Below are 13,516 nucleotides of genomic sequence, written 5' to 3'. Positions count from 1 at the left end.
GGAAACCCCCTACTGGCTTATGAAGACTCTCTGCCAGCAGGTGTTTGATTTCCCCTGGGGAGTAGGACTATAAACCCAGCAGGAAAAGTATTGTACTGGCTCCTGAAAAGGTCAAATGAGTGTTCTTCACTTTCCTGTGAGAAGCTCGAGGTTTCACTCCAACTCCCTGAAAACTGTAAAATCGAGAGTGGGGGTGGAAGCTGGTGGGAGCTCAACAGGCATATTCATAAAATTAGAAAATATAAACTGTAGGGCTAGGTTTGGATTGTGTAGTGTAGCCTGATTCTTGGATAGAAGCTGGTTTCGGCTCTGCATAATATATTTTTCCTTTTAGGAGGAAGAGGAGGACATGGACAGCTACCAGGTAATGAAGCACGGGTTAGCCTCATCAAATTAGCTTGATTAAAGTACTCAATTACAGGTTCTCGAGTCTTGCCATCCTGTCGCTTAATAATTACACAATTAGTTTTGATTCAAGTATTGCTTTTTCTCAAGTTTTAAAACAGAGTCGAGAACCACCCTTTGTGACTGTTATCTCCTTTTCCAAACCTGGGGCTCCCCATCCAGGCCCTTACAGACCCATTTCTTCAGATCCTTTTCCTGTTTCCCCAAAAGAGTGGTCCCAGACTGGGCTCCAGTGAAGCTGCACCCCCGTAGGCGTCTTCAAGCCACGCCCCTAGGTGTCTTCCACACTTTAAGCCAGGTCCCCTTTTCCCATTTCTTGGAGTCATACAGATTTTCTTTCATTTTCTCCCTTGCTTCATTCCATACTCTCCTGCAAGATTTTGTTTATGTCTGATAAGTTTTATTTTGCCAGTCTGGTTAGTCATCATCTAGGACTGTCAGAGCTCTTTGGATCCTGAATATGTCATCCAGTGTCGTCACCCTCATGATTTGGCCTCATTCTAATTGGATAAAAATGTCTGCCTTCCTATAAGTCACTGATAAAAGCCTTGCATCGGAGAGGGTTAAATACAGAGTCCTGTGGCACGACCGTACAGACTTCTTTTAAGCTGATGTTATTCCATGAATCACTGTCCTTTGGATGTGATATTTCATTCGTCCGTAATTTCGCCCAAGTAGATCCATTGCACATTTCTCCATCTTGTCCACAAGAATGTCAGGAGTTATTTGGTTAAGTGCCTTAGTGAAACCCAGATACGCCCAGTCTGCTCAGCATTCCCCTGATCTACCCGTCTCGTAACTTTATTACAGAAGGAAATGAGGTAAGATGGGCGTGTAGTCAGGTGTTGACTGGTAGAGTTTAGTCTGTTGATAACACACTCCCCTCCAGAATCCCACAGAAACAAGGAGAGAAGCATTTACATGATGTACAGAGACTGGTGGAACATGTTGAAGACTATAGTTAAGAAATTTGAAAAGTTCTTATGATGGTTCTAAAGGAGATAAATGTGAGGATTATCAAATAGTATTTGTGATTTTTGTGGGATCTTAGTTTGCAAACCAGGGATCAAACGTGCGTTCCGTCCATTGGAAGGCAGAATCTTAACCACCAGACCACTGGGAAGTCCCAGTATTTGTGACTTTTATCAGCAAAGAGACCTTGCAGATGAGCTCTGCTATACAGATACTTGAAGTTCTGTTCTATCCTTTGAGCCAACAGAAATGCAACTGGTTCTGGATATCAGAGAATGCCCTTTCAGGAATGGTCTTACCATAGGACACATGCTTTAATTTCTGAAAGTTTCTGTTCTTAATAATGGCTGAAGTCAACTTACAGTGATAACAAAAATGTTAGGGTGTAATACTTTACATCTTTGAAGCCTATTAGAGTAAGATGTACTGTCTTGACGACATATTTACTCTAAGTTCCTCTGTTTACTTCCAGGATCGGGATTTAGAGAGACTCCGCAGGAAATGGCTAAATGCATTAACAAAACGTCAGGAGTATTTAGATCAACAACTGCAGAAGCTTGTCAGTAAACATGGTATGAAGAGCAACTGGAATGTTTCCCTTCCCCCACATCAGTGTGGTTAATCCCCATTGGCCGTCACAGAAAGGAAAAGTAGATGAACTCACCCATCACGGGAACCGCGAGAGCACAGGAACGGTGCTGATTCGTGTCATATCCTTTCAGAAGGACGGTTCCCTTGTTCTAATGAGGTCTTTGAGTAGGTCTCCCTTCCCCCTCAGTGACGAGGAAGCAGAGTATGTGCAATAAACGCTGTCCCGCAGACATAACCAAGGAAGAGGCCAGCATTTCTTGGTTTCTGGTCTAGAAGCCCCTGAACCGTCTGACTCTCAAGATCATTTCTGTTCTGTTCCTCTGTGGCCTTTGATGAACTGAAGGTGGCCCCTCAGTGAGAGCACACCAGCCCCGCCAGCCGGTAGTCAGTATTTTATCATGAGCAAATTTTCATCAGGAACTGGGGAAGTCATAAGTTGCTGGTGAACCCCCATCAGCCAGTACCTGGCATATACAGAGCGTACACAGGAGGAGGAAGTGGGCTACCTGTGTTTGATCCTGATTCCTAATGTTCTAGATAAGACAGAGGATGATGCTGACCGTGAAGCTCAGCTCCTAGAGATGAGGCTGACTCTGACGGAGGAGAGGAACGCAGTCATGGTCCCCTCGGCCGGCAGTGGGATTCCAGGGGCCCCGGCAGAATGGTATGGTGCAGCCATCTGTCTTCCAACATTCTCGGTGCTCCCAGGGCTGCCCACTTCCACTGTGAATGTTGCCTCTGCTTTGATTAATGGATGAGTCATAGCATATGGGGAAAAAAATTGTCTGAATTAGAGGAAGTGTTAAATTATTTTCATGAGTTGGAATAACTGTGCCCTAAAACTGTGTTTTATTAAGTAATATTGTTATTGGCCCAAGTAATTAAGATTTCTGAGAATCTAAATCAATATTTAGTACCGTCGCATTTAGCATTAAAAAAAATAGTTAATATGTTAATTACTTGGGTCATTCCCTTAAAAGACTGTTCACTCCTAATAAAATTGCATCTCAAGGAGTTTTTGATTTTGGTGCTGGCCTAAACTTAACTGTCAGCAGATATTCTGTGCCACTTTATAGAAATTAAAAATATTGAATTAAGCCACATGGGGCCCTTAGATATATAACTTTGTAAGAAGGTACATTTAAACAAGGGAGCTTCAACTTCAGTTTTAAACAGGTACATGTGTCTCCTGAGTTCTGGTGTCAGAGTGTATGATAATTTACACGAGAGCACCGGAGAGAAGAAAGAGTGGTGATAGTCAAGTCTTTGTGGCACCTCTCATGTGAAATTATAGCAAATGCAGTACCCAGCATTATTATCGGTTGACCTCTAATAGCTCTTAATATATGAAAGCTGAGATACAAAGCATTGGCTTGGCCAAAAAGTTACTTTGGGTTTGTTATAACATCTTATGAAAACCCAAATGAACTTTTTGGCCAAGCCAATACATGCCACCGAGAAAGGCTGCTTTGTTTGAGATGCTGTTGTCCCTTATGTTTCAGGACCCCCGTTCCTGGGATGGAAACGCACATTCCTGTCATATTCCTTGACTTAAATGGTAAGTGAGGAAGTCCCTTCTGAAGGCTTTCCTCTGAAAACTTCATGTCTGAGGAACACCTGCTGTTGTTCAGTCACTAAGTTGTGTCCAACTCTTTAGCGACCCCATGGGCTGCAGCCCGCCAGGCTCCTCCGTCCGTGGGATTTCCCAGGCTAGAATACTGGAGTGGTTTGCCATTTCCTTCTCCAGGGAATCCTGCCAACCCAGGGATCGAATACGTGTCTCCTGCACTGGCAGGCAGGTTCTTTACCCCTGAGCCTCTTGGGAAGCCCAAGTAACATTTAGATTCTAACCAGGTATGCAGATAGGCAGTTCTGCAGGCCTGAGGTTCAGGTCCATTTTATGTGTGCAAAAAGACTCTAATACCTCAACAGAGAATGAATTTCCTGTAAGCTTAATGTTTTTATAACAGTGATAGGTATGTTTCATCGCGATGTGTTCTCTCCCTTCAATTTAGGATGGTAGTAATGTTTTCCTGCACTTAATTCTCAGGAAGAGACTTCTCTCAGAAATGACTAATAACTAGCGATGCTCGTGTAGCGTGTTTTCTTTTGTCTGGTGTCTTCTTAGCGTTATCTAATGAATTTGTCACTTTTTCTGTGAGTTCTTGTGCCATCCATCCATGCATCACTCCCCCCGCCCCTGCACCTTTTAAAAATTACTGTCATTTTTTTCACTCTTGTGAAATATTTTGGATACAGCTCCATTTTACATATATTGTGTCTGAGGAGAGAAACTGAAAATGAAAAGGTAAGATTAAAGAGCTAAAAATAATTTAAAAGTCAGCATTTAAATGCCAAAGACATCTGCAGAAGAACCGTGTATTAAAATGAACTATCCTAAACAGACAAGCGTGGATGCCCTCCTAGTTTTCTTTCACCCTGAGAGTGTGTTTCAGCATCTCAGGTATTTAGTGTCCTGTACCATTTGGCTTGGACTTAGCTGGTGACTCAGCAGTAAAGAACCCACCTGCCAGTATGGAAACCCAGGTTCAATCCCTGGGTCAGGACAATCTCCTAGAGGAGGAAACGACAACCCACTCCAGTATTCTTCCCTTGAAAATCCCATGGACAGATGAACTTGGCGGGCTACAGTCCATGGGGTCACAGTCTGATGGCCTAGCAACTGCATGCATGCACCATTTGGCTTACTTGGATGCGTGGGTGATGTTTACATACGCAGGGAGTCAGAGAAGAACACTTAGCCACTTGCATTCTCTGTCCACCCGTCGGGGTTTTAAGGTCTTGCCACGGTACTTTATCCTGCCTTGTTCTCTTGAGCCTTGAAGACTGAAGGCAACTCTGTCCTGTCCTTACAGTAGGTTCCTAGATGGGTGAGGGGTGTGTATGTGTGTGCAGGAGGGCTAGAAAGTAGAAAAGAACAAGCTTAAAGAAGACCTAGCAGTATGGATATTCCAAGACAGGAGAAGCACCCTGTTCAGCCTTATGTCTGTTCTTGGTCCACGAAGCCCATGTCCTAGAAAAGAGACTTTCGATGCTCACCCCCAAGCTTAGATGGATGGGGAATTGGGAGGGTCAGGCTTGGACAGGAATAATCAGGGGACCACAGGGCAACCATTCCGTTGCCAGCTCATGTAGCCAGTAGATTTGGTTTGTTAAATTTACCTGTCAGATCATTGGAATCACTCTCATTGTCATGTCTTCAGTGCACTGAAAGACGGGGAATTGGGGTTATAATCCTATCCTTAACATTTATGGGTTGACCTTGAGTAACCTCTTGGGTTTCTTGGCTTCCATTGCTTTCCATGCAAAATAAGGCACGGAGGCAGGCAATTGGATTGAGAGAATTTTCCAGTGGCGTCTCCCATCTCAGATGTGTGAACTGTTTAATGGTCATCCTCTGTGTCATGTAAGATTTCAGAGCCAAAAGCAAATGAAATTTGAGGCAGGAGAATTCTGCTACTAAGCACATTGAAATGTAGCTGTTAGGGGTTATCCTTTAAAGTGATCTCCGTATTTAATGGAACTCCTCCGCTTTTAGCTGATGATTTCAGCTCTCAGGATAATCTCGATGACCCCGAAGCCGGTGGATGGGATGCTACCCTCACTGGGGAAGAAGAGGACGAGTTCTTTGAGCTGCAGATCGTCAGACAGCATGACGGAGAGGTAAATAAAGTGTAACTCGGGAAGACTGGGTGAAAAGTAGTTCCTTAAACCTTTCCCCAGGCCTTTGGGAACAATCAGCAAAGTTATCATTTCAGTGCCTCCATTTCTCAAGAAATATAAACAAAAATCTTAATTGTGATTTCCGCGAAGAACGGAACCAGTTCCAGAAGGAAAGGACCAATCAGATTATGCCCATTCACTGTGACACGGCTCTTCCTGGTAAAGGATCTCTGTTAGTATTAGCAGTTCAGATCAGCAGTGGTCCACTCTCTGGGGAAATGCTCCTGACATACATGGAGGCAAAACAGCACGATGTTTGGCACTGACTTTGAAATGCTTTAGTAAAGACTTGTGAATAAGGGGGAAAAGGACTAGACGAAGCCAGATGAAAATGTTTCAGTCTGAGTGATTAAGCAGGGCTTAGTTTCTAATTCTGAGTATATTGGAAAAATAATGAAAGATTTTAAGGAAGAAAAGCCAGTGCAATACTTAGAAGGACATACCAACACTTAGCGTTATTCAGAGATGCAAAGCTTGAACTGGGGTGTGTTCTGTAAAAACAGTAAAACGTTCTGTAAAACAGTGGGCCTGCACCCTTCTTTAATAAGCCAGTGTCATGAATGGCAAAGAAAGGCTAGGAACCAGCCTAGATGAAAGTGGACTAAAAGGACAGGACAGCTAAATGTAGTTTGAGGTCCCAGATCAGAACTGCTGAAACATCTGCGTATGGACTCTGTATTATTTAATAGTATTGTATTGGTGTTACATTTCCTGAATATGATCATTGTTCTATGGTTAAGTCGGAGGAGGTCCTTGCTCTAAAAAGATACTTGCTGGGACTTTCCTGATGGTCCAGTGGTTCAAATCTTGCCTTCCAATGCAAAGGGTGGAGGTTCGATCCCTGGTCGTGGAACTAAGATCCCACATGCCTCGGGGCCAAAAATCCAAAACATCAAACCAATGTAATATTGTAACAAATTCAGTAAAGACTTTAAAATTGGCCCACATCAAAAAATCTTAAAAAAAAGAAAAAAGATACTTGCTAGAGTGTTCAGGGATAAAGAATTACACATCTGTAACTTACTCTAAAGTACTTTAGCAAAAAAAACACCTGAAAACAACAGCAATATTGAGTGTGTATGTGTTAGAAAGAGGAAAAAAGGGAAGATATTCACAGTTGATGAATTTGTATGGGAGAAACACAGGAGTTCATTATACTAAATTTACAGCTTTCCATTTGAGTATTTTTCAAAGTAAATTCATTTTTGCTGCCAACCAGGAGCATCCTGCTCTGTACCCGCCCAGGTAGGTACCTGAGGCCACATCCCCGGGTTCTGTGGTCTCCCAGGTCATGCTGCAGGCAGCACTGCCCTCGTGACTGGTCTGCTCCCCTTCGGCCAAGCCAAGACGTTTCCTTGTGAGGTTCTGTGTTTTAGGAGGAGGAGGTGACTCCGTCCTTCCCATCTTCTCCGCAGGTGAAAGCGGAAGCCTCCTGGGACTCCGCTGTGCACGGCTGCCCTCAGCTGAGTAAAGGTACCCCCGTGGACGAACGGGTGTTTCTCATCGTGCGGGTGACGGTCCAGCTCAGCCATCCAGCCGACATGCAGCTGGTATTGCGCAAGCGCATTTGTGTTAACGTTCACGGCCGGCAGGTGGGTCACTGACGCTCATTGAAGAGGTGACTTTGAGTCTGACGTAAGGGCGGGGCAGTGGAAGGATCGCTCTGGCCTCTGACCCCACAGTCTCTGTGGCCCTCTGAGCTTTTCTCCTCCAGGCGACTGTGGCTGTCCCGTGCCCGTGCTTGCTTCAGTCCCGGAGCCCTTCAGCCTGACTGCCTCCTAGATGGCACTGCACTGTTACCCTGAATCTTTATGACTCCACAGTCACAGCTCTCAGCCCTTCTTGTGGGTGCCACAGAGCCCTGTCAAGGCAAAGTTCACTGTTTTGTCTTTGACTTTCCACCTGGTTCTGATAAGATGAGAAGTTCACTGCCAATGAGCTGTTGTTTGTGCTCCTCACCCTTGGTTTTCCATGCTTTCCTTTCCGTTCTGCTGGTTCACTGATTCATGTATTTGGAGAGAGTCCTCTGCCAAGCTTTGGGGTAAAAAGATGAATGAGAAATAGCCTGTGTCCTTAAAGAGCCCGTGTCCATTGGCCCGTGAGTGTGTATAAACAGGGGCCGGTCTTCCGTGGTGGTGGCACCGCTGTGCAGATGCTCGCCACGGCAGCGGTACAAGAGCAGTCAGGGAGGAGGGGAGGGGGACATGCAGCTGCTCCGCTGCGGACAGGGGTGGTTGGCAGGCAGAGAAGGACTTTTTGGCTGCTCCCCAGAGAGGAGGAAATACACGTGCAGAGATGGTGAGGGAGGAATGGGCGTGGCAGGCTTGGGGACCATGAGAAGCATAGTCTGATGGTCAGAGTGTTCTGCAGAGGCCATGACCACGCCTGTCCACACAGTTGCAGTGAGATTATGAAGGACCTGGTGCCACATGAACCAGTTTAGTAGAAAACTTCTAGATAAGAATAGAAAGTACTTCTCATATTGGTTTTGCAAAGATAGGATTTGAGAGGTTGAGTCTAGGGATTCTTCTCAATATACTGGCTAAAACCAGACAGATGAAAGTAAATCTTCTCATTTAGAAGAGTACAGTCATGGTTGACAGAGTCCTAGATGTAATCTCTACCCCTAAAAATTAATCTTTAGTTCTAAATGTCACACTGATATCAATCTTTGAATGAAGACGGGCCGTAATGCTGTTAAAATTCAGCTCTTTGGCTTGGCGCTCCAGCATCAGGACATATAGGTCATGGGGTAGCTGCTGATGTACGTGCTGTGTCTCCCATTCACTCTGTTTTGAGAAATCTTTGAGGAATTGGAAAAAGACACGTTGCCCGAACTAGGGGTTCTGGCTGCCAGGTGCTGAGACTGGCCTGGTTCAACTACCAGCCCCCACAGAAATTTTAATAGAAAGGTGTGTTGTGAAGTCACCAGGTTTCTTCTATTTTTTTTCTTTTTTTAATTAATTTTTAAAATTTTTAGACGTGAGAAGTTGCTGCACTCCCCCCTGGTTAAAATGCTTTGATATCAAACTGAAATTGAGATGGTTCATTAACTAAAATTTGCTTTTCTGTAGTGAGAGCAGAGACTTCCTCATGACCCTAATACATGCAAGTTAGCTTCAGTGATTCCCTACAATTGGTAGATGCAAGGGGATGGGGTGGGGAGTGGGGATGGGTCTTAGTGTTCAGTGGGGACAGAGTCTCAGCTTAGGAAGATGAAGAATTAGGGAAATGGATGATGGTAAGATATGGATTGTGCAACAAGGTGAATATTGCATAGTGCCATTGAACTGTGCAGTTAAATATGGTTAAAGTAGCACGTTTTATGTAACTTGTACCAAATTAAAAAACATTTAATAAAACAATAATTTCATACAAATAGAAAACAGAAAAGTAAGATAATGGCAGCTCCCTCACCTCCTCCTACCACTCATTAAAAGAAAACAAACTGTAGCTGTACTTTGACCAGTGTAATTGGTAATGGTTCAGCCTTGCAAGGCTGGAGTCAAGAGTGAAGGGATGAAATATATGCATTCTAAGAGGCTCTTGCATTCTTAGATGCTAAAATGTTCTTAAAAATTAACTAAAGATCACTTAATTATTATTAAATAAGTTTGTGAAAATACATACCTCTGAGACCAAACAGCTTTTTTTTTTTTTTATTTTATTTTTTTTTTATTTTTATTTATTTTTTTTTTCTAATTTTATTTTATTTTTAAACTTTACATAATTGTATTAGTTTTGCCAAATATCAAAATGAATCCGCCACAGGTATACAAACAGCTTTTTGTCTGTTCTGTTTGGGTTTTTGTGTTTTTTGAAAAACCTATATCCTACTTTGCTTTTGCATGGGGAAAGAGGTTCAGTGTTGGTTTAATATTCTCTCTCCTCCTTATCTTTATTCACCAATTGTATTCTGCCCTCATCCCTGCTCTCTTCAACCTCTACAGGATGTTCAGTCTTAGCAGCATCTTCAAATGAGTCATCTATGCATTAATTCAACAGTTCAATTCAAAGCGTGCAGAGAGCGCAGTCAGCATAAACAGTGACCATGCACTCTTAAATCATTCTCCGTAACGACCCTGCTTTGGTCAAGAATTTAATGCCTGAACTTGTCAATATTCATAGTGCAAGATGTCCATCGTGCTGGGAAAAAAAAGGATTAAGAGTCACCAGCCTTTCTTTACATTTTAGTTAGAAGGTCATTTTATTGTGTAGAAGTCAACAGTCTTTTTCTGTAGCCTTTTTAAAGCAGAGTTGAACCAGATGCCTAACGTGGTTCCAGAGTTTAGGATCTGCACTTTTCATGTATTCGGTCTGGTAAATGCAAGCATCATATAAGTGGGTTTGTTTGGGGGCACTAAGAACAAGTTGAGGAACCTGTATGTAGTGATTTGGGTTTTGACTTACATTGCAAATAATGTTCTTTTTCTTTTTGGCTAGCATGAATATGGTGTCTTTTATGTTGCCTCTTTGTTAATGAAAACTCAGTTTTTGAGATGGGAAGCCATATCTTCTCTTTTGTTTTTCTCTAGGGTTTTGCTCAGAGTCTCCTCAAAAAGATGTCACATCGAAGTTCTATTCCAGGCTGTGGAGTGACTTTTGAAATTGTCTCCAATATTCCAGAGGTGAAGGATCATATGAAATTGGAATTTACTAAGAGTAAACATGTAACAAGAGCTAACTCCCTGAAAAGTCACCTACCTAAGAAATACCATGAAAATGTGTATATACAAAAGTGCTGTAGGCTTGTAGAGGAATTTTGTAATCGTAACTTGATTCATAGCACAATGTGTGTGCACATGTAATACTTCTGTGGGCTTAAAAGGTTCTGGTTTTAGTCTTTTGTTAAAGAAGAGTCTTTTGAAAAGCAAATCAGCAGCATTTTACTCATAGAAGAGGATATAACCTTAAAGGGAGACAATACAGCATAATACAGAGTTCCAGGGTAACATATTGGAATCAGACAGAAATCTTGTTTCTGTCACCTCTTAGTGAAGTGAACTTGGGTAAGTTACTTTGAGCCTAAGTTTTTTCATTTATCAAACTGGGTTAGTAATACCTCCTATACAGAGTTGTTTTTTAAGGATTAAATGAGACAGTATACACAAATTGTACACATGTTAAAGAGTAAATTGTAATTGCTATTATAGTTAGCAATAGTATTACTATTAAATACTAATGGGGTAGTATTTTTTATACTTTTAATTATTAATTACTATTAAATACTAATAAATAGTATTTATTACTGTTTTTTTTTTTGAGCTAATTGAGATGTGCATAGAAATGAAACAGATGGAGCTGAAAATACCCATGACAGGCGCTTGCTAGAGAATGTAGTTTATATGCTTCCTAGTACTTATTCCCTGATTTAGACAGATTTGTTCACCTGGTTATTGGCACACCTAGTAACCAGGCCTTCCTTACCGGGATAGGAGAAGTGAGGGGTCTAAGGAAAGGACTCTGACAAAGTGAGGAAGAGTGGTTCCCTCCGTCATCTTGACTATGGAGCACTGGGGAGTGAGTGGGGAGGTCCAGGCTGTGTTGCCCTTGGGGGTGGAAAATGGGACTGGGACCCTGGGGTGAGGACTCCCACCTACGCACACCGTCTCCCGTGCCTTCATACTCTTCATTCAGGGGCTCAGTGTCTGTCGATCGATTCTGCTGAGTATTTGAACAGTAGATGGACAGTATATATTTGAAGACAGATCAGGTTTTGGAAGACTGAGACGATTACACAGTACTTGGGCTTCATTTTAGAGTTCTTTTATTGCAGAGTGCTTTTGCTCTCAAATAATGTCAAATAGTGACTAAATTCTTCCCTGGCTCTTCAAAGTATTAGGCTTACAAGGCAAATATTAACTGTTTGATTGTTTAATTTTGAACCTGCCGAAACTTTAAAAATTGAACCCCTTTTCGAGTTAGACTAGCTGCAAAATCTTGGGTCTGTAATAGGTTGCTCTTTGTATGCTTGGAGGAGCCTGGTAGGCTGCAGTCCATGGGGTCGCTGAGGGTCAGATACGACTGAGTGACTTCACTTTCACTTTTCACTTTTGTGCACTGGAGAAGGAAATGGGAACCCACTCCAGTGTTCTTGCCTGGAGAATCCCAGGGACGGGGGAGCCTGGTGGGCTGCCAAGTATGGGGTCGCAGAGAGTCAGACATGACCGAAGCGACTTAGCAGCAGCAGCAGCCAGAGGTTTACTGTTTATTCTTTGTATCTGAATGCTTTCTCTCTTTTTCCAGTTGTTTCAGATCTTAACTCTATAAATGGTTTGAATGCAGTTGAGAAACACAATGCAATGAACCACCCTTATCTCCCTTCATCTTTCTTCCCCTCCTTCCTTCTCATTTGCAGTTTTCTTTTTCTCTTTAACAGGGCATTTATTCTTCAGGTGACACGGTTTTCAAAGGGCAGAAGTGTGCAGTAATCAGCGGAAAGATAAACAGACGGCCTCACGTGATGGGGCTACCTGTTAATAATTTGCTAAACGACTAAGTTGGCAAGTGTTAGGGTCACATTATCAATTCCTGATGATAAAAAGGAAAAAATGAGACTTAAAGCCTACAGTGTAAGGATTTGTTATTTATTTAAAAATAAGCTTCTTAAAAGCTGTGTTTCATCATGAAGAAGCTGGGAAAGGTCTTTGTGTTTCATGTTACAGAGGCCATGAGGACTCAGTAGCAAAAAGAAGTGGTTATAGACCAGAGAGCAACAGGAGATGGTTTTGCCTTTCTTTTTCTTCTTCCCGTTTGTTTTTGTAAAGCAGCTAGAATGCTTTCATTGCTAATGGGGGTATAAAATGATACATTCACTGGCTGTTTATTATCAAGTTAAATAGACATCTACCCCATCACCCAGTAACTCCACTTATAGGCCCTTATCCAAGAGAAATGAAAACATGTATCCATAAAGATTTACATAAGAATATTCAAAGCTGCTTAATTCAAAACAACCTAAAGCTGGAAGCAACCCTAACATCCATCAACAGAGGAATGGGTAAATAAAGTATGGCTTATCCATACTGTGGAATATTACTCAAGCATGCAAAGCAATGAACTACATGATGACCAGATCTCTTGAGTCACTATGTTACGTGAACAGCCACATGCGGAAGGGTATAATTCCATTTTTGTGAACTTCTGAAACAGGCAAAACTAATCTGTGGTGAAAGAACTGATCTTTCCTTAGGGGAGGGAAGGAGTTGAACTTTGTGAAGTAATGGAAATGTTTTATATCTTGAGAGGGATGTGGATAACGTGGGTAAATATGTTTCTTTAAAACTCAGAGACCTTGTCTCTCAAAACCAAGATATGTCTGTTCCCATCAGATACCAGAAAGTATTCCATGTCCAGTGGTGAACAGAATACTCTCATCAGGAGTCAGGAGACCTAAGTTCTAGTCTTGCCTCTCTTGCTAATTATGTGGCCTTCCTCTTTCCTTGTCTGTAAAACAAGAATGATTCCTAGGCCCAAATGAATTACTGTAGGAGAGAAAAGTTTTGTGAACTTAAGCTGGCTTCTGAATTTTTCCATATTTTATCTGTTCTAAGGCTTATGTTAATTAAAAAAAAAGTCTTGAAGTTAGACTGTGTCTTAAAATTGATGCTGTCTTAAATTTAATTGGCCGAGTTTTTCTTTTTTTTTCCTCCTTAGTAATATATAAAATGATATTCTCTTAAAGTTGATGGCATCTTAAGATGCAGTGGCATTTAGATACATTCAGTTCAGTTCAGTCGCTCAGTTGTGTTCTACTCTTTGTGACCCCACGGACTGCAGCATGCCAGGCTTTCCTGTCCATCAG

The 13,516-nt window shown here is 42.2% G+C and overlaps 1 protein-coding gene across 2 annotated transcripts in view; it reads left to right on the top strand.

Annotated features, from left to right (window-relative positions):
• KIF13B (kinesin family member 13B) overlaps positions 1-13,516 on the top strand; it is a 209,436-nt gene that overhangs the window by 144,093 nt on the left and 51,827 nt on the right. For both annotated transcript variants that reach the window (XM_070376014.1, XM_070376013.1), the window contains exons 26-32: positions 335-364; positions 1,850-1,949; positions 2,506-2,632; positions 3,471-3,526; positions 5,528-5,652; positions 7,128-7,304; positions 10,248-10,340. In XM_070376014.1, the coding sequence (XP_070232115.1) occupies positions 335-364; positions 1,850-1,949; positions 2,506-2,632; positions 3,471-3,526; positions 5,528-5,652; positions 7,128-7,304; positions 10,248-10,340 (708 nt within the window). The remainder of the gene's footprint in view (positions 1-334; positions 365-1,849; positions 1,950-2,505; positions 2,633-3,470; positions 3,527-5,527; positions 5,653-7,127; positions 7,305-10,247; positions 10,341-13,516) is intronic.

Source organism: Bos mutus, chromosome 8, assembly GCF_027580195.1.
Source record: "Bos mutus isolate GX-2022 chromosome 8, NWIPB_WYAK_1.1, whole genome shotgun sequence".
Classification (NCBI taxonomy): domain Eukaryota; kingdom Metazoa; phylum Chordata; class Mammalia; order Artiodactyla; family Bovidae; genus Bos; species Bos mutus.
Note: the sequence above shows the minus strand (reverse complement) of the source record. Positions and strands in the feature narration are given on the sequence as shown.